This window comes from Pleuronectes platessa, chromosome 12, assembly GCF_947347685.1.
Source record: "Pleuronectes platessa chromosome 12, fPlePla1.1, whole genome shotgun sequence".
Lineage (NCBI taxonomy): Eukaryota > Metazoa > Chordata > Actinopteri > Pleuronectiformes > Pleuronectidae > Pleuronectes > Pleuronectes platessa.
Window position 1 is genome coordinate 8,224,507 of NC_070637.1, and position 19,731 is coordinate 8,244,237.

Below are 19,731 nucleotides of genomic sequence, written 5' to 3' on the forward strand. Positions count from 1 at the left end.
ACAACTATCTATAAAAAAATATATCGCAAAAATCAGACCCTGATTTTACTTTATTTAATGGGCAACATTTCTTCATCAATAAACATTCAATACGTTTCCATTCTGTAATAACGTCTTTTAGGACTTTCAAATTGCATTCACATGCATGATGGAACAATGCAGCAGCAAATCCTGTGGCTTTTTTATTTTATTAGGGCAATTACATGTTGTGTTCAACACGTGATTAGATTGTGTTTGTAATTTATACTGACTTATTACAACAACATGAGACTTCCGTGTTAATCGATTCATCAGCTGCTGCTTTAAACATCTCCAAACAAACTGTAACTGAAATCCTAAGAACTGTATCTTCAAAGCAGGGAATCAAACAAACTTATTTTGCTGGAAATGGTCCCTTTGAGCGGTACACAATTTTGTATTATATTATCAGGGTTGGACTTGGCTGGTCAAGGTAAGGCTAATTCTATATAAGCCAGGGTACAGTTATCTGTATATGTGAGGTTCACAAGGTAAATATGAGATCATTGATACAAAAGGTGAAAAAAATCTGCCACACAAGTTTTTTATATTAAATTTTATTTATTTTCTTTGAAAAAAAACAACAACTGTGGCACAGGGGGCGGAGCAGGTCGTCCACTAACCAGAAAGTCGGAGGGTCAGTCCCTGGTTCCTCTATCCCAAAATACTGACCCCCAAATTGACCCTGAAGGCTGTGCCGACAGTGTGTGAGTAATGTGTGAAAAAGAAAGTGCTGCACATAGATTCACTGTGTGGTTGTGTGTGAATAGATTAATAGCTAAACTGTACTGTGAAGAGTTTTATGGTTATCAAGAAAAACACAATACAATGTAAGTACAGACCATTATTTACATCTATATGGCTTTTATTTTCTTTTGAAATTTACACCAAGTGAGTATTTAGAGGGGATATTGCTGTTTGATTGAACTGCTAATAATCCACATACATCTGAAACATGAGGATGGACAGTAAGCTAACTACACACTGTTAAACGAAGCATTCAATTGTATCATTTAATTCACCACCTTTATCAGGAAAGCTGAGCCCATGTTGAGAAAACCCTGGTACAGAGACCATATTACCAGAGTGGATGTTAAATATTCTGCCATGGCCATTAAAGTAAAAAAGAGTGGTCAACATCTTGTTGGATCCTGTTGACATTACATTTGGATTTGGTTGAGTCGGGTACTCATGTAAGTCAGCTGCCTGAGAAGCAGAAGTGAGATCTGGGATCCTGGCAGGGCCAGAGCTGGTTGGCCACATTATCCCTCTCATGCAAATGCCCTCCCTCTGCATGTCAGGCCCCAGTCAAGCATGGGGGGACACAGCGCTGGCCACAGCTGCTTCCCGTTTCTGCTAAATCACACAGCAGCCATCTGGACGGGGCCGTCGCCACACAATGATGGCGAGCTCATACATCGGCCCTGACCTGACGTCTCCAGGCGGGCCTGGGCTTCTGCTCCAGTGGCTGATCCTCTCCGTCCCATCTCTCTGCTGCTGCTGCTGCTCCTCAGAGGACCAGCCGCACTCTTCAGGTCCTGGAAACATGTCAGCATGCTATTGTGTGTGTGTGTAAGTGTGTGTGTGTGTGTGTGGGGGGGGGGGGGGGGGGGGGGGGGGGTGTCTTCACTCTCAAACTCACCTTTTTGCGTGTGTGTCTCTTGTGTGTATGTCCAATTTTAGCATGATGGTTTCTGTGCAGAGAGTTCCAACTGTGGTGTGTATTCTGTCTGATGTCCATCCTTGTGAAATTATATGAAAACATTAATATATTTCGAATAAGAAATAACTACATTTCTGTCTGATAACTCTAACCACACCAACAGCAATTATACAGTGTGTGGAGGTGTTTACTCATTCATTCCCCTCTAACTGTAAACTTTCTATCAGTATGGTCAGTGTTGTTTCGTTCTATACACAGATGCCAGTCATTCCCTCTGTCTTGGCACTCCCTTGACAGGCAGGACTGAGCCGCATGTTGAATGACATCCAACCTTAATTATTTTAGAAGGTTCGAGAGGGTGAGATAAAATCTCCATATGTCTGAAGAAGAAAAAAAACAAAACGGTAAAAGTCAAATAAACTTTTCCTTTAGTCATGGTCTACTTAAGAAAACGATCCTTTCAAAAACACATTTGCCGATATCTGTTTATATGTACAATAAAGTCATAATGACCCATATACAGTTACGATTAGTCATTATTAATTATAGTAACACTGTTAATTCTCATTTACATGCTACAAAGTTTCGAAGGCATATATCCGCTTTCTAAATTCATTCACTTCAGAAAAAAACAACAACACTCATTGTGCATATATAAAATATCCTTTATTGATATTTTGCAAGCATAAGGATCTTTTCAGATGGTTCACTCTCATTATGCGAGTGAGACAATTCTTAGCTATCAGGTACAAAACAAAAAAGGGCCACGATAACATTTCCTCATGATAAAACCAAGAGAAGCGTCCAGCAGCAGTCATGTTTTCACCTCAAATACATTTAGTACAGTTGAACAGAAAAATATGCAACTTAAAAAAATAAAACTACCCTACAGACAAACGACAATCATTATAATAAATACAAAAACAGACAGGATTTGTCTAAATGTGATATAAATAATGTGTAAGCTGCTACAAATACCAGAACAGGTTGATACTTAAGAGGGAAACGTGAATTTATCCACACTGATTGTTTCGTTTTTAATTGAGTGGATTTTAATTCTGACGTTTAAGTTCCTCTCATGAAAACAGCTGGAGAATCTTCTACTGACATTTCAGACACATCACTAAATGACTGCGTTAATGAAGGAATGCAGCTCTTTACTATTTTAAAACTAGGAAAAAAAGTTGCTGCCTGGTTTTCCAAAAGAAAAGTCACATTTGTACATTTTATACAAGTGGCAACTGTAAATAAATGATTTAAATTGTGTGTATGAAGCGGCACAGTACCTCAGCTGTGTCGTCTTCATTTTCTGTCGTTACAAAAGACAAATGAATACCAGGTCTTTCTTTTGAGCATGGTTTTTTAAATGAAATTTAAGCAATATCTTTAATAATTGTACACGTTTATCTGTGTTTAACATACATGCAATCTTCGTGTAAAAAAAAGAAAAACCTTTCAGACAATAACAGTGTATTTTACATTTAGTTTTTTTATGCATTTGTTTCAGATGCATATCTAAGAGTATATGTGGCATTTTTCACTATGTACACTTGGACTGTGTGTGTGTGTGTGTGTGTGTGTGTGTGTGTGTGTGTGTGTGTGTGTGTGTGTGTCAGGGCTCAGTAGCGGTGCTCCCCTCGCGTTATGTGAGAGGAGAACTCGTACCGGTCTTCACTCCGGTGACCGCAGAGGTTGCACTCGAAGGGGTCTCTGAAGCCGTGGCAGCCCATGTGAATGGTGTACATGACGTGATCCAGAAAGAGGACGCGGCAGTGTTCGCACCTGTACGCCCTCACCTGCTCCCCGTCCGAGGTGACCACCTTGAAGCCCTCGGAGGCCATCTCCATGCTGGCGCGGATGGCCTCGTACTGCCTCTGCTGCTCCTCCTTCACCAGAGGGAGCACGCCATTCCTCATCCCCGAAGTGATGTGATTGGTCAGGTAGATGAGGCCGGAGGTCGCCCTGCCTGGACGATCCTCGTTGTTGCTGTCGCTGTCGGTGGAGTCCTGGCCGCTGTGACTGGGCGAGCCGTCCTTCTCACTGGAGGCAGACTTGGAGTTGGAGAGCAGCAGCAGGTTCTCGGCCGCACTGTCTTTGGCAGACAGGTTGTGGCCCACGTGGGACTCGGCCGACGGCTTGTGAAGGGGGTACATGGAGCCGAGGCCAACGTCAGAAGAGGAGGCCGGAGAGGTCTGGACCAGAGGCCGCAGCGACTCGGCTCCCAGGTAGCTGATGGCACTGTTGATGGCATGGTCGATGACGTGGGGCTGAATGAGCTCGCCTGCTCCTCCATCGTAGGAGAGGTCGGACAGACGTTTATCACCTGAAGAGCCAGAGAGAGGAGCAATGTGAAGGTTCAACTTTAATTACAAACTCTAACTCTCACCTACACTCTGTGATTCCACTGTGTCTGTTCCTCTCTAGCTGAGTCGGAAAATAATTCACTTTTGCTGTTTCTTAATGTCTCAATGTCTCCTATCCGTATTTAAAAATATATATAATATCCACGATTAAACACTCAGGAAATATTGATACAATTCCTAATCTAAAGGCAATCAAACAAATTCCTAATCAGGCTGAGCTGCAGAAATTGACATTTTTTCTCTAATACTGCATGCTGAGCCGAGGTGGCCTCTAACAAACACAAAACACACAACAGCTTCATCTAAGCAGCTTTCAGAAGTAACATTGTATTTCTTTCAGACAAAGGAAGCAGATTTCAGCCCTTACCCACAAACTTCTGTGGCATAGTGCTCTTACGCTTAGCTACATTATTAGCTAGTCTGTCTAGCACCAAGGCTCTGTCAGATCCCATCTGGCTTAAGTCTTCCCTCTGCTCATTCTGGTTGCTTTCTTCCTTTACTACTGGAAAGCAAGACAGAGAGGTAGATTTCAGAGTCAATGTAATCTGAGGTCGTACGGTTTAAAGTGAACAACTGGTGCCTGATAACACATGCCTGGTGATGCTTGTCTCACAGAGCACACTATGAATGCAACGTAATGTATTTTGGTTGCATATTGTCGCCGCCGAAATTGTGAAATGTACCTTTAAATGTCCAGTGTGTATGATTTAGGTGAAAGGGATCTATTGTCCAAAATGTTATGTCAAATAATCCTAGTGATGTTTTCATTAGTGTGTATTCACCTGTAATCATCAATTGTACAGGTTGTTGTTTTTGTTACCATAGTATGGGCCCTTTTATATTTAAATACATATTATTTACATTTGGAGCCATTTTTTTTACGGTGTCCACTAAACGCCTTTCGAGTTTTTTTAGAAAACTGAAGACGACCACAGGTTCTCTTACATGTTTGAAATGGGAGTGTGAGGTGAGGGGTATTCAGCTACAACACGTCACTTCACCACTAGATGTCACTAAATTCTACACACTGAACCTTTAAGACATTATGTGTTGCCTAGACACGAGAGACACAACATCATCAGACATTGTGTTCTGAGTTAGTTGGGAAGCATGCCCTGCTTTGGGCGGATGTGATACTGGACTCTTACTCTAGTTCCAATTCATGACTGAATGTTGAGGTGACAACTGGACTCTGTTTGGTTCATGTTTGATAGGTGGTCGGCTTCGTCAGGCGGAAGTGGATGTTAGCAATAAAAGACGAGCATTATGGAATCTCTAGCTACGATGTGTCTGTGACTTTTTCCCCTGTTGTCATTTCCCCCACTCACATGCACCTAAACTGTTACAATATTCCAATGGGCATGACATGAAGTACACGAAGAGAACAACATCACACTTATTGAAGCAGTCTAAATATGGTTCACATGCATAGAGAGCACTTGGCTCTGGGGAAAGTAGGTCATCAGATTTGGGTGAAGTGTGAAGTGAGCGTCTCTCGAGGCACGGACCTGTGTAGATGCTGTTCTGCAGGCCCATGCACTGGAGGTAGTTGTGACAGCGCTCCTTGTGCTCCTCCAAAGAGCTGCGCTGCTTGTAGCTCCGCCCACAGTACGCACACTTGTGGGGTTTTCCAACTGCAACAAAAAGGAACAGTTTATCAGTGAACAGGGCAATGAATACTGCCAAGAAAATGATAAGATCAAGATCAAGATCAAGATTCATTTTATTGGTCCCACACACATACACAGACACACTACATGCAAATGGTGGAAATTCGTCCTCTGCTTTTGACCCATCCGTGTAAACACAGCAGGACCCAACACACACAGTGAACACACAGAGCAGTGGGCAGCCATGCACGGCGCCCGGGGAGCAGATGTTGTGGGAGTAAGGTGCCTTGAAGATGTTTAATAAATGTATTTGGTAACTTTCTCTGCTCTCCTCTGTGCTCTGTCGTGGTGATGTGCTGGATTTGATGTATCCACTTTAATTAGAACAAATAGAAACAGACCGACTGGGCTTGTGGCACTGACAGTGGTCAGACAAAGAAAAGAGCACCACCTACAGGAGAGCCAAGGAGAAGACCTGACGGCAGAACTCGCACTGATGATCCCTGGAAAGTCCAGTGCCATAAACTGGGAGAACATGAACCTGTAAGTACTGAGGTCACTTCTCGTGTATTTTTGGGGGAATTCTGGAGGCAATTGGAGGGGATTTTACACTCTACAAATAAAAGCTTACATAGAGTGGGTATTTTATTAACATATTCCTGTTTAGAGTGAATTAAATTGAACTACTTTTACGTAATTAGGGGATTTACTTTTTCCCTGTCGAGGATTTAAAGTTGTCTTTTTAAATTATTATCATTATTATTATTATCTCTCTATCTATAAATGAAAAGTTAAATAAATAAAATATATTAAATTATTATGAAGAAAATAAATTACTCTTCACTTCAGTATGACTAAAACTGTGTCTACATCCCACTACAGCATGGAGCTCTGTCATTGTCCAAAATAGTAGAGAAATTGTCTGTAATTTTCCTTTGAAAGATGTCAACATACATCCTCCTTGTGTAATTAATACTCTTCAGCATGTATTCATCTACAGCTCATACAAGTCACAGGGAAATGCACAGTTTACTGATATTTGAATAACGTGTTAAAAACTAGAGTACCTAACTGGTTTGGGACATGAATGATTTTTTTTATTTTTATAAACCTGCGTGTATGCGACCTGGTTTTAAAAGTTCACACAGGAACCAAAGGAGCCATGGGGTAGGGAAGTCTCAATCACGACTACTGGTTCTAGATATTTTTATGGGATTTGTTGATAATAACAAAAATTATTCTATTAGCCTAACACTAATTAAATGATCTGAATTATATTATCATATTGAATAGCATATATCAAGTATAGCCTGAGAGCTCGCCACAGTTTGTAAGCTTTAATGGATTTCCTTACCTTCCATGCAGCCTTTACTTTTCATTTCATTCCATTTAGTAGCAAGTGCATCTCAACTTGTGGTGACTTAAAAAGTGCATTGGACAAATATTTCAAATTACTCGTCTCGATACTTTTGATAAAAAATGTTGTGAGCATTGTTGCATTTTAACGAATTATAACCTGCATACTAAAATTATAAAATTGTGTCCAGTTGTAATGTGGCAGTTTTAACCATTCCCTCGTCAGAGCAGGCTTTGCAAGAGTATACTGTTTACAAGCAAAACATTTCATTAACACATACTTCTGCAAAGCATTTGCAATAAAAGTGACACCATATCTACCCTGTCAACTTCCTCATGCACCCCCTGAGCTGTCGCTGTGTGAACTGAAGAACATGTCATGAGTGCAGAAGTTTGCAGTGTGTGTGTGGGGGGGGGGGGGGGGCGGCGTACTCACCCGAGTGGGTGCGTAAATGTCCGGTGAGGGCATCCCTCCTGCGACAGGCGTAGCTGCACAGGTGACACTTGAAGGGCTTCTCCCCCGAATGGAGCTTGATGTGGCGCAGCAGGTTACCCTTCTGGGTGAAAGAGGCACCGCACTGGCTGCAATGGAAAGGGCGTTCTCCTGCGGGGAAGAACACAACAGACACACTGTACTGTAAAGAGGCCGACAACACACTTGTATGTTTTCAACAGCACCCATTTGTGTTTTTCACTTATGGCTTGTAAGGCTTTTTCCTAATTGCACTGCTCTCCCTAATCTCACCATGTTTGATTCCTCATCTGACAACAATAACATCACAACGTCTTTTTTCTTTTCTATGTGGAGACAAAAAGCAGCCTGCTACTGTGGGAATGCGGGGTCACTGCACTACAAGCATCCCGAGCGCCAGAACAAGTCGGATGATGGAGCGTCTCCAGGGCAGAGAGCGATCCAGCAGCCTGCAGGAGGGTTTCACAGCAGAGTGACACTCCATCTCTCCATGCTCCCCCTGCCCCGCCGACTCCTGGCGCTCTGATCGAACAAGAGCCTTTCAGACTCAGCCTGCCAGTTCCGTAATGCACCATTGCCTAGGTCAATTTGATCTGAAAATCTCATTTTTTACTCTTCTTCATCTCTAAAATAAGAGCGGCACATCACAATGCAAATTCAGCCTCATTTGAATAAAGCGGAGGAAACACTTTGTGTTGAGAGCCAGTCTTCCTGATCAGCGCTTCTGGAATAAACCAATATCCAGCCTCTCTGAGTGTTGTGGCATTCTGTGAGAAGGTTTTAATATGGCTTTTTTTTCAAAGGCCCCCCATAAAATAAGAGTCACCAGTGAAGCAGCAAAAATATATAAAAGAGGAAATTCATTAAAAATGCATTTCAGGAGCTAAGACTCACCACAGAATATTTTCTATTTAAATAGGAGGCACTTCATTATATCCTTTATTGTAGTTTCTTTTGCATTTACATTAGTCTGGTGTTCCTTTCTTCCATTTTGAGTTTCATTAGTTTCTAAAGCTTGACAGTTAAGTGCCTTTTTCAAAAATGTTCCCCACCACTGGTTTGGTTCCATTACAATAGAATATCAATTTTGAAATTTGAAAATACTTTTAATAGCCAGATAATTGTCACTTGGTGGAGATTCCATATAATTGCAGCAGATAGCCTTTTCCTCCCTTTTTTCGGACCAAGTAGTTCTCTGATACTTTATCGCAAGATAATTTGACCAGTTGCTTGTCATGTGGTAATTTAGTCATTTAGATGAACAATAATGAAAACTAATGTCACGCTCAAAGTCTATTTCACGCACGATAGGAGGGTGTACATCCAAATGCAGGCATGCCGCCACAACTACATTTATGGGTCTGAATTCATAAGTACAGGCTCTGAAGCTGTTACTATTTCTAATTATTATTGTGTAGGCAAAGAGAACACAAATCTACGGCAGACTACATGTGCTGTTGTATTGCTTGTCGGAATCAACTACTCTGAGATTTTTTTTTTTTTTTGCCATTTAGAGTCTAAATCTATGGAGGAGCCACAGCAGACACCTTTCTAGCCCTCATCCAGCCTCTCATACTGACAGTGAACATGGGTGCAAAGGAAGGGCATGAAGTAGTGCAGGTTGGCTTACCAGTGTGGCTTCGCTTGTGCACCATCAACACATTGGGGCCAATGCAAACTATCCCGCAGATATCGCACTTGAGCTTCCCGTTGGGCAGCCGGATACCGCCGGCCGAGGAGAAGGCCTTGGCTTTGGGGCGCGGCTGTGAGCCGTTCAACTTGGCCCCGGAGGCATCGATCACGCGCAAGTCTTCCGCACACTCCTCCTCCTCCTCCATGCCATTCATGTCACAGGCCAGCCCATTCTCCTCATCACTGCGAGCCTCAACTTTAATGTTACAGACTGTAAAAGAGGGCAAGGGGGGGGGGGGCCACGGTTTAGAATACGAGCATGCTTCTCTCAGGATGTTACTTATTGAAGATGGGCAATTTGTCAGTGTGATGTTGATAATGTGACATGAGAAGAAACTACCCTAGTGATCATTTATTAAAATACTGGTGCTTTTACTTTACACTGTAAGTTTCCCTCGTTTGCTTTCGGTCGAGTATGGCTTCTCATTCTCTTCTTTTTATTTTTATGGTTTTGTTCTTCATCTTCTTATTTTCTTTTATTTCTATTTGTATCTTCTTCTTTTTTTAAATTTACCAGACCAATTTGCTTAAGCGATTTATTGAAATTGTCTTTGTGTCATTGTTTGGCATTTTATTTCGGTGAGAAACTTATTTTTGGTTTTAAATCTCATCTATATTATCAATTACTTTTTTTAAATATATTTTGCAATATGCTTGTGTAAGATTTATTTCAATGAATCACTTCCTGACTGACTCATTTTGTTTGACTCTCCTGCTTCTTTCTAACAAAGCCACCCATATTTCATCAGGATACACCAGTGGAGAGCACGATCACTGTTTGAGGATGTCGGTGATGAGATGAAGAAACACACAGATCATCTCACACTATCACACTTTTGGTGAGGCGAATGACAGCAAGATAAACAGGAAACAGAGACACAGGAAACAGTGCGAAACTAGGGACGACAGCGGTGTGCATCAGAGCCACAGTGTGCGATGAGCACACACACACACAGAGAGAGACATGCGTGTATGGCTTTCACCACCTTGTTCATTTACAAGGTTTGTGATCTGTCTTGCCTCTGACATTTGGAACTTTTAAGCGCACAGAAAGAAACTAAGAATTGCGTCATCTGTGAAACTAGAGGAAAATCTAGCATCTCTATTCTGGTGTTCCCGAAGTGATCAGAAAAAGAGAAGTGTCCTCTGCGTTAAACTACCAACTCCTTACTTTCCCACCAGAAAACCTTTCATTTCACAGAACTGACAGATCTCGCAAGTCCCAGAATGTGGTTGCATGTCATGGTGTGGTGGCAGGCTGATTTCCCCATGCCACTAGCTCTGTTTGTACAACCGAAGAGGAAGAAGGGGAAATCATGAAATATAGGAATCTATGGAAAAGGGGAAGCTTCAGAAAGAGGGCCCTGTCTAACTGAAATACCAAGAATTATGGAGAAGTGACAGAAAGGGAAGCACGGGAAGGGAATTGTAAAACAGCCTGTAACTGAAACAGGTTTTTTTCTTTTACTGATTTTCACAGAGAGCCACGAGGAAACATAAATATCCTAATGCACAGAATGTTTCCCATAGAGAGCAGGTAGTGGAGCAAAATTTGAGAACTAACAACAAGAGATCACGAGGGTCACGTTATCCAATCATCTATCAACACGCAAGATTTTTTTTTTTTTCTATTGCAGGACAAACAATCTTCTCATCTGTTCAACTGTTGACCCTTTGAGGACAACCTCTCTCGTCGTTTGCTGAAATGACTTGAGACAAAAACACAACAACGTGCACGCAAAGAGAAGGAAAGGTTTCACTGCAGGAAAACTGAATGCTACTGAGGTTCTGTTCAAATGCACAAGATGACGCAGAGTTATTTGCAGAAGTGTGTAGGACTTATTTACTGCACACACTACACATGCATTCAATTACATTGCAATGAGGATGTAGGCAGAAATCTATATGTTCACAAAAGACTCTTAGGCTATTGATACCGTCAAGCTTTTAGGATAAGACAATATAATCCTTCAGTCCCACAAAGGGTTAATATGCAATTGAATTGAAATGAAATCTTTAGTGTCATTTCAGAAATCTCTGGTTTTTACATATAACAATAACAATGGTGGTTCTTAACTGTTTATGTCAGTTGTGCGCCCACTGCCCCAGTGACATGGCCCTATACTTATATTTTGAGCATTTTGCCATAACTTTTAGCAAATTAAACCATTCCCTTCATTTGAACTTACACTGTTATTATCTCTAGTTTATTATTTCAGCCATTTCTTGATAACCCTAAAGATATGTCGGTAGTTGGATGCAACAGTTTTAACCATTGTACATTTAGCTAGCATTATCTATTCCGAGCATTTACACATGACATTTAGCTAACTATTTTAACCATTGTACTTTTTGCCTACTTATCCATTTTACTTATACATAATTTATTTTAGCTAACTATATAAACGCCTCTGCTTCTGCTTTTTATTGATCAATTCCTTTTAAGAAGACTAAATATTTCAACCTCTCTACTCGCTCAATAGCTTCACCCCTTTTTAGAAGGTGATGTTAGATGAGTCAATATGAAGATTTTGTTTCTTATTAATACGTCATTGCCTTATTTTTTCGAAATCATCAAATTGCCACAATTTTCTAGATAACTTAACTACTTTTCTTATGTCAACAGGGACTTGTAAAATTATGTTAATCAATAAAAAGATTTATTCATACTATTGCCTTCCTCAGTACACCAAGAGGCATTTCTCCGACAAGTGCAGCCACTGATCCAGGGAATATTCATTTTAACAACAAATATAACCGTAAAGCAACGCATAATCTGCACAGAGCATTTTGTACATTCTCACAGATTTAAGGAAAATGAATAGTTGGATCAATGCAGCAAAACCTTTTTTTTTTATCTGCAAAGGTCAGTTCCTTAAAATTGTAACACAGCAGTGAGGCTCTCAGGTTATCAGACTGCAAAAGCAGACAGAATGGAACCATGTTCCTGCTTCGCATGGATATGGGGAAGTTGTGACTAAATTGGGAGAAGGAAGAAGGCTTTTTACTTTATATCATGTTTGTCACGGTCACACATCCTGATTAGTTCGTTTTGGGAAGCAACTGCCAGAACACACTTTAGTTTAGACAAACAAAGCAGGTCACAAAAACAATGTTCTAACCTGGTGTCGATCTGATTCTCAGATTACAGGTAACTGTAACTGAAAATGAAACAGCAAGGACAAATACTGACAGAAGTGACAAATGAATATGTATGTAAAAGGCCAAAATAGCGGTGAAGCCTGTTTGGCATACAAAAATAAATGGTCAAACTATTCTGACAGAGATCAATGATAAATACAAAGTACGATAACAAGTGCGTTAGTTCTGCATCATGGAGACACAGGGAGACTGCAGGAGGTTCCTGTTACTGACTTATGCTGCTCTCACTGCCTGAAAATAACCCTGTGTGCAAGGTAGTGGAACCGCATGTGTTAAACCACGCCAGTAACACACGACTTGCAGGAACACCAAAAACAGACTGTTTTCCCCTCACACTTTTCTTTTTTTAAACACTCGTCTCCATGTTTTCGGGAACTAGAGGGCTCAGTCTCATTCACTGAAAGTGAAATCATTTCACTGGACGAAGATCATCTTGTTTATTTCAGTTATAGCTGAGTAAGAAGAAATTAAATATAGTGAGCATTTAAAAATTTGATAACAAAATAGATTTTAACGTCGACTTTTATACCTTGTACTTGAAATATTGTGAATGTATAGCAATAATGTCAATGCCAAACTGCAGCAAATACTTATTTGCAACAGGAAAGAACATGGGTTTTGAGGTTTTGAGCATTCAATGCCTTGAGGTCCTATGTCCCACTTACAGACCTCTGCTGTTTTGCCTGTTTCATTACAGAGAACTGAGCGGCACATGATCCTGAGTGATAATTATAACACATTCAGGCTTTTATCACAGAGGCAGCGATGCATAGATCACCAGATACTTGCACTTCCCTCCTTTCGCTCTTCGGGCTTTTTCACACACACACACACACACCCACGCAGTAATGATACTGAATCGGGATAGAACAGAAAGTCAGGTATAGGGTCAGATGTTCACACCGACAGCTGTGTCCTACTCCCTGTCTTTACATGGTGTAAATGAAAGTTAAATGTTTAAATTATCTGAAGGCTCTTTTTCTAGTTTTATCCAGATTGTACTAAACGTCCATCAGTCGACTGAGATGAGACGGGCACAGACGTATAAAACATGGCTCTACAAAGCAACTCGTAACACAAATTAACATGGTCACGTCAATTGTTCTGAAGTATTCAGAGATTCCTGCATGACAATTCAGCTGCTGTAAAGTCAGACGAAGAACATTGGTGAGATAAGTTTGTGTGTGTGTGTGTGTGTGTGTGTGTGTGTGTGTGTGTGTGTGCAGGTGTGTGACCTATGTGGTAGAGCGATGCGCTTTTCTGTCTCGAGCTTGGCCCTGTTCCTGAACTCTTTATCTCCATGAGTGTTGAAACTGTCTGATGGCAATGTTCTTCTTCTTTGGAAACTCTTACACATCCTATTTCAGTTTCCTCTCCTACTTTATTTTTGACTCTGTGCCTCTAATCTTTGCCGTTATCTGGAAAGGTAGAGAAACACTCAGAGGGCGGTGAAAGTTCAGCTGTCATGTTATATTTTTTCTGCGATCGGGTAAAAACTATTTATCATGATGTAAATAAAATATCCAAGCCAAATTTTGATGATCCTTAGATATTTTTGATTGTGTGCCAATTTTACATCAATACATTTGGCAAGTTCCTCCATCTGAGTGCATCTTTAACACTGACCGTGGCCGTCCCTTATATTCTGGACATTCCTTTAACATATGAATGCACTTTAAACATAGTTAAGAAGGAATAAACAATAATATCAATCAAAATGATAATACTTATTTGTCCTGCGAATTTTAAGTCTGACTAACTTTTCACATTTTCTCCACTAACCACCCACATCAGCAGGCAGGAGATAAATATACACCAGCGCTGTGGTTCCCTCTTGAAAGCCTCCTCCTTATTTTCACCATGATATTCCCTGGCTTGATGTTCACAAACTCAAATCAAGGCCACATTAGCTATTCCTTAAGATTCGGCTTATTAATGACACACCATGGATCAAAGTGTTTTTTTTCTTCTTTTTACCTTGTCTGCCAATGACCTAAATGTGTCCCTTTGCAGCTTTAAATCAATTTTCCCAGGGATTTGGAATGGCAAATGTCTCCCACTGGATGGGCATGAGATTAAGTTATAAAAACATCCTTATGCTTTTTATGCTTTTGATATTACTGATGTTTCTCCCATGTAAGTGTTTAACTCTGATTTGGATGCTTTGGGAATGAATACATTACAGCTGGGAAAGGCCCTCGTCTGGGTTTTTTCCTCATTTGATTGCTGCTCCATGGGATACACTCCACTTAATGTGGCAATCTCACACTCTAAATTAACAAGAGCACCAGGGATGTTCTGAGTGGCTGTGGGTGAATTTGAGGAGATGTTGCCGTGCACGTACCTTTGTCCCCTCTGTTGTTCTGCTGGTGGGTGGAGCCGGCTGACAGGTCCTCTGGGACGGCCATCGGCTCCTCTGCCTCCTCGGACGCTTCGGTGGGAGGGGGGCTGTCCCTGCCTGGGGAGACACACACCAGCAAACACCCATCACTCACAGCGCAACCCCTCGATGTGTTTCATTCACTAGAAGCAAAATTACCTCCAGGTGGGTGTGCGAGCCTGTTTGTGGGCCTATTGTATTTACTTTCTGCGCTCAATGGCTCAATCATGCAGTAGGTAGTCTTTTACCTGGCATCAGGGCCATCTCCTGGGCCTCCTCTGTCTCCATGCGGTGCAGGTACTCTAATGGGAGGGAGAGAGAGATGTATCTGTGTGTAAGTTTAATCAAGTGCAGGCCGAGGAAACAACATTATAAAAAGCCCGAGTGGAGTAAAAGGTGTTCTTCTCGGCATGACTCCGTCACCTCAGTGAGATCACTCTTGTCACAGCCGCAGACACACCACTGTCCCCCACATTACATTACAAAGAATCACAGACATTTTCATTACGAGCCTGACAGAGAGCCTGAGCCTGGAAAGTGGCTCGGCTCCAGCTGATGGGGCCCGCCGGTAGCGTGACTTCGCCGGGAATGAGCTTTCAGACCACATTTGTTATTTATTGTTAATTTCCTGCCACGTAATCATCCAAAAATGCAAACTGACTGCCGCAAAATTAAGCAGAAAATTAACTGGCCCCCAGGTCACCGAGGATGCGGGTGTTCGCCGTGCCCAGCTGATCGGCGCTCGTGTTCTCTCTAATTTACTGAGCATGCATCGCTGAGCCCACAGCTAGGGCACAGATGCATGCAAGTCACAATGAGAAACAAAGGGAGTGAGAGAAAGTGAGGAGACGAAAAAGATGAAGAAGCAGAAGATGAAGAAGATTAAGAGGAGGTGGAGGAGACAGCAACATGATAGATAAAGCGGCGGCAGAGAAGTAGACGGCGACGGGAGGGCAAGAGTCAGAAGAGCAAATGCAACAGGAAGGTGCAGAGAAAAGAAAAGAGACAGAAAGCAGGCCAAAGGACAGAGATCTTCTCTTTATTTATTAATTCTTTTAGCAAGACCCGGCAGTTGAGTCCAGAAGGAAACCTCCGGCCAGGGCTGAATATCTGAGGAGTCACCAGCGCTCGTGGCCCCATTAATAATGGATGGCCCTCAAGCCTGCAGCAGATGGGCCCGACAGCCTCAGCCCCAGCTCCGCCACTTCAAGAAGCCCTTGGTGGGGCCGCTGCCCGGTCCAAGCAGCCACACAGGGAGAAGTGAAGCTCCCGAAAATAGCGAAACAAGCCCAAGGGAGAAGGGGAACCTAGGCCTTCCTGTTTTACTGACAGATGGCTCCACACATTTGGAACAAATAGTGGGAAGCGACCAGGCCGTTCTGTCGCAAGACACCATATTCTGCGGAGTCAAGTCAGGAGCTCCTGCAGACGCCCAGGACACAAGTGTGAGGGAAGGGGGGGGGGGGGGGGGCAAAGGTCACTGGTGCAGATGAATTGTTCAAGCACAACACTGGGGTGTTGCGTGTTTCTCTGCCGAGCTCCGACTCCGCAGCAGCAGCTTCTTCAGCATCTGGAGTTTGGAGGTCGGGTACAGAGGGGAGGTGTATTCTCATGTGCCCTTTTTTCTGGGCAGATGGTGCGATGGGAAACACGGATGCGTTGGTGGGGGGGCTTCGACAGAAAAAAAAAGAGAGTCCCTACTTTCAGCCACAACCTACTTGCGTAGGCATGTGGAAAGTAAGGTGCACGTGGAATATTCAGGAAGTAGCTATTTTGTTCGAGAAAGTGAGACTATTTTCAAACGGCTTTTATTATCGACATGGTTCGCGCATATTTCTGTCACAAAAAACTTTATGGTTGTATTGCATTGTAGTACAGATATCTATTGTACCTCAGTCTAACAGGACTGGAATTGTGCTTTGCCTCAGTTTAAATTTTACTTTTTAAAACAATGAAAACTTAAAAAAAAATGTTTACTTTCTATAGTGTAGTTAAAATGTTTGATGTATTCATTCAACAAATCAGTCATGACCTATTTTATCGTTTGTGTAGTACGAACAAACTGGAAAGATAAAAACAGCAGGATTTTGTGTGTGTGTGTGTGTGTGTGTGCGTGTGTGTGTGTGTGTGTCTGTGTGTGTGTGTGTGTGTGTGTTAGAACTGTGGGCAGGTGGAACCTTCCAGTCGCTTAAAATGAAGCCACAGAAAAGACTTGAGACACAGCGCAGGGGGGACTGGAAAAGTTTAGGTCTGAGTTCATCGAGTGAGGGAGAGGCAGGAAGAGGCTTGTGGGTTGACAGAATTCTCGGTCCTCCTCCTGTGTGTGTGCGTATGTGTGTGTGTTTGGTGTATCATGGTGGTGTGTTGACAGGGGGGGGGGTTAGGGTTAGAGGCGTCTGCTCATAGTGAGGTGCAAAAACTACACCAGGGAGCAGGGTGGAGATGAGAAACAACGAAACCGTTAACAGATACTGAGGGACCACACAAGTGAAGACATGGTACTCTGGAAGAGGCTTGCACACTGGTGTGTACGTATACATTAGTATGCACAGTGTAACAGAGACACATTTAGAAATAAAAAAACTGTAAAGAAACATTACTTAAAATACATTCTCTGTAATAATTTTTTTTATAAATCGTATTTATATTCATACAATAGGACATAATTTGATAATTTCCACAAAAGTAACAAAAGTGGGACTGATTTATTTTTTGAAATAAAAAAAAGGGTGAGTTAAGACCAGGAAGAATATTTTTGTACGCTTCTGCTTACAAAAACTAAACCTTGCTATTAATAGATAACACGATATAGCATGACATATTTAATATTCATTATAGGTTTTTTTTCAGGGCCATGTCTATCAGTGAGTGTGTGTGTAATAACCTGAAACATCATTCTAATTAGTATTACTTGTATACTTTACTAAAGGTTTCCACTGTAGGCAGAAACTAATCAAACTGAAAAGATGTGGTTCATGTGGACTAATGAAGTTATGGGTATCTTGTTATCGACTTTTAGGAAAAGAGTTCATCCTACACTGCACAGTGCGCGACACGGCCACCTTTGTTCCTATATGCACACGAAGAGTCTCATCAGTAATTCATGAAATGTATGGGTGTAAGTGGGTAGACATAGTGTGAGCGGATGTGTTCTGGGAGCTCATCGATGGGGGTGAGGGGAGAGTTGAGGTGCTGAGGAGAAGTTTCCTTCATTTGCATCTGACACACTTCACTACTCTGCTATTCAGACAACAATCATTTTAATAACTGCCTGTCTTCCTCTGCCCCCCTCCTGCTTCTGTTTCTGCTGACAAGAAAGATAATGGATCCGAAGACAGATTTGCACCTCTCTCTCTCTCCGAGCTGTGAAAAAGTGCAGGTGCCGGGGTTCTTTTCCAACTTTTCAAAAGACTCTCTGTCCAAGTGTTTTTATTAAATGTTTGCATTCAAGTCTGATGGTGGTAAAAAGCCCTTAAATGTTTCAACTTAACAAAGGAAACTGCATTTTACTTAAATGTGAACTGCAAATCCATCCATACTTACTAAAAAATGAAAGATAACATTGAATCAATATGTCTTGTATGATACATTAAAATGTCAATCCAATGATTTATACAAATTGTAAAAAAGTAAATGAACTCCTTATCTAATAAATATTTAAGATTAATGGAAGTCTAAAATGTTTTCTACAGAGGCTCGACTTCTTTAAAATCAGACTTTTTTTTTAAATGATCAATTTCCTCATCAGTTTTTCTGTGAATCTATCGTGTCTTGTTTTTTTCTGGGCGTTGAAGAACAACTCTCTTCCTCTGTGTAAAAAACTTTCATCAGTCCTGCCTACATGTGTGTGTTTCTCTCTCTCGTTCACACACACATTTAACAACTCAGACTGTGTGCATGGAGCAAGTGAATACAAAGACTTTAGCGATAGGAAATTATCAGATCTATCCATTATTGATTTATTTCTTAGACATGAGAAGCTGCGTTAGTCGGTGCGTACTGATTTCCTGTTTGAGCGGCGCCAAAATATTTTCACATTCGCTTTATAATTTTTTGATTCTCGTCAAATGTACATTTTAATACAAGTTTTATTCCTAAAAGAGATCTTTTAGTACTTTGCTGAACTCCAGATAGAGACTGCGTGAAGTTTAGTGCGCACATCTGTTGCAACAGGTGCTATAAATAACAGGATTGTAAAATGTATTAAAACAGGTTTAAATTATAGCGAAATGCGCGGATAATAATTATGAAATTATCAAATTACTTCTGAAGTTTTTATATGAATCAACATCATTGTGAAATAATTTATCCGCATGTTCCCAAAAGAAAATTACGCAAGGGAAATAGGGAACATTCCTTTATGGCTCTCGAACATTTGGCTCCATGGGAACACATTAGGATTTCAAAATGACATATTTCTAGTCATTTGATCAAAAAACAAAACATCAAGTGGATAATTAATCACTGACATGTGGTGAGCCAGAGGAGAATTACGCGCAGCAAACGGGATCTGATGCGGAGGCTGCACCTGCACCGAAACTAATGGAGAGCTCTTTTTTTTCCCTCAGGCGCAAACGACTCCTTAAGACTAGACACCAAACTGAGTGAGTTCAGAGCTCCTGAGAGTCTGCGAGGTCAGTGTGGAGCAGAAGAGGCGCAGTGGAGGTCACTTTACCTGCTATTCCTTGAGTTTGCAGTATGAAGTTCTTCCAACTCTCCCCGGCTCCATGTGCAGAAGGTCGCAGCGCCGCCGCGGCCCCATGGAGCTGCGCCCGGAGTCCCTCCCCTCCTCTCCACTGCACTTCCTCGTTCCAGCCCAACATGACTTCACGCCTCTGAGCTGTGCTGAGGCATTTTGCTCGCTTTTATCCACAGGGCCGAGTCTGCAGACTCCGCGCAGAGCCCCTGGCACCCCGCTTTGTGCCGTGCCAATAAAAAGCTGACACCCAGTAGACCATCACTGGCAGCCATGCATGAGATGGGATGAGGCGCGCGAGGAGAGTGGACCGTTCATT

General features: G+C 41.9%; 1 protein-coding gene and 1 long non-coding RNA gene across 11 annotated transcripts; one reads left to right on the forward strand and one right to left on the reverse strand.

Annotated features, from left to right (window-relative positions):
- Positions 1-2,325: 2,325 nt before the first annotated feature.
- On the reverse strand, positions 2,326-19,731 carry ikzf1 (IKAROS family zinc finger 1 (Ikaros)). Of its 10 annotated transcripts, none has more exons than XM_053436278.1 (8): positions 19,392-19,731; positions 14,965-15,018; positions 14,681-14,794; positions 9,113-9,385; positions 7,447-7,614; positions 5,553-5,678; positions 4,412-4,546; positions 2,326-4,004 (listed from the first exon to the last, which is right to left on the reverse strand). In XM_053436278.1, the coding sequence occupies exons 1-8, from the start codon at positions 19,537-19,539 to the stop codon at positions 3,301-3,303; spliced, it is 1,722 nt and encodes a 573-aa protein (XP_053292253.1). In that variant the 5' UTR covers positions 19,540-19,731; the 3' UTR covers positions 2,326-3,300. The 10 variants fall into 10 exon arrangements, with proteins under 10 accessions (XP_053292253.1, XP_053292251.1, XP_053292255.1 ...); XM_053436276.1 differs by having other exon boundaries at positions 4,412-4,543; positions 19,392-19,553; XM_053436280.1 differs by having other exon boundaries at positions 14,876-15,018; positions 19,392-19,487.
- On the forward strand, positions 16,915-19,396 carry LOC128453396 (uncharacterized). Its single transcript, XR_008341501.1, has 3 exons — positions 16,915-17,240; positions 18,036-18,095; positions 19,285-19,396. It is a non-coding gene; the product is annotated as an uncharacterized LOC128453396 (long non-coding RNA).

What these genes read in the sequence shown, in the direction of transcription:
- ikzf1 (XM_053436278.1), bottom strand. Translation starts at nt 19,539, where the DNA reads ATGTTGGGCTGGAACGAGGAAGTGCAGTGGAGAGGAGGGGAGGGACTC. An exon ending in GGAGATGGCCCTGATGCCAG is followed by an intron (nt 14,795 to 14,964) that starts GTAAAAGACTAC and finishes GTGTCTCCCCAG; the next exon opens with GCAGGGACAGCCCCCCTCCC. An exon ending in GCAGAACAGCATCTACACAG is followed by an intron (nt 4,547 to 5,552) that starts GTCCGTGCCTCG and finishes CTTGCTTTCCAG; the next exon opens with TAGTAAAGGAAGAAAGCAAC.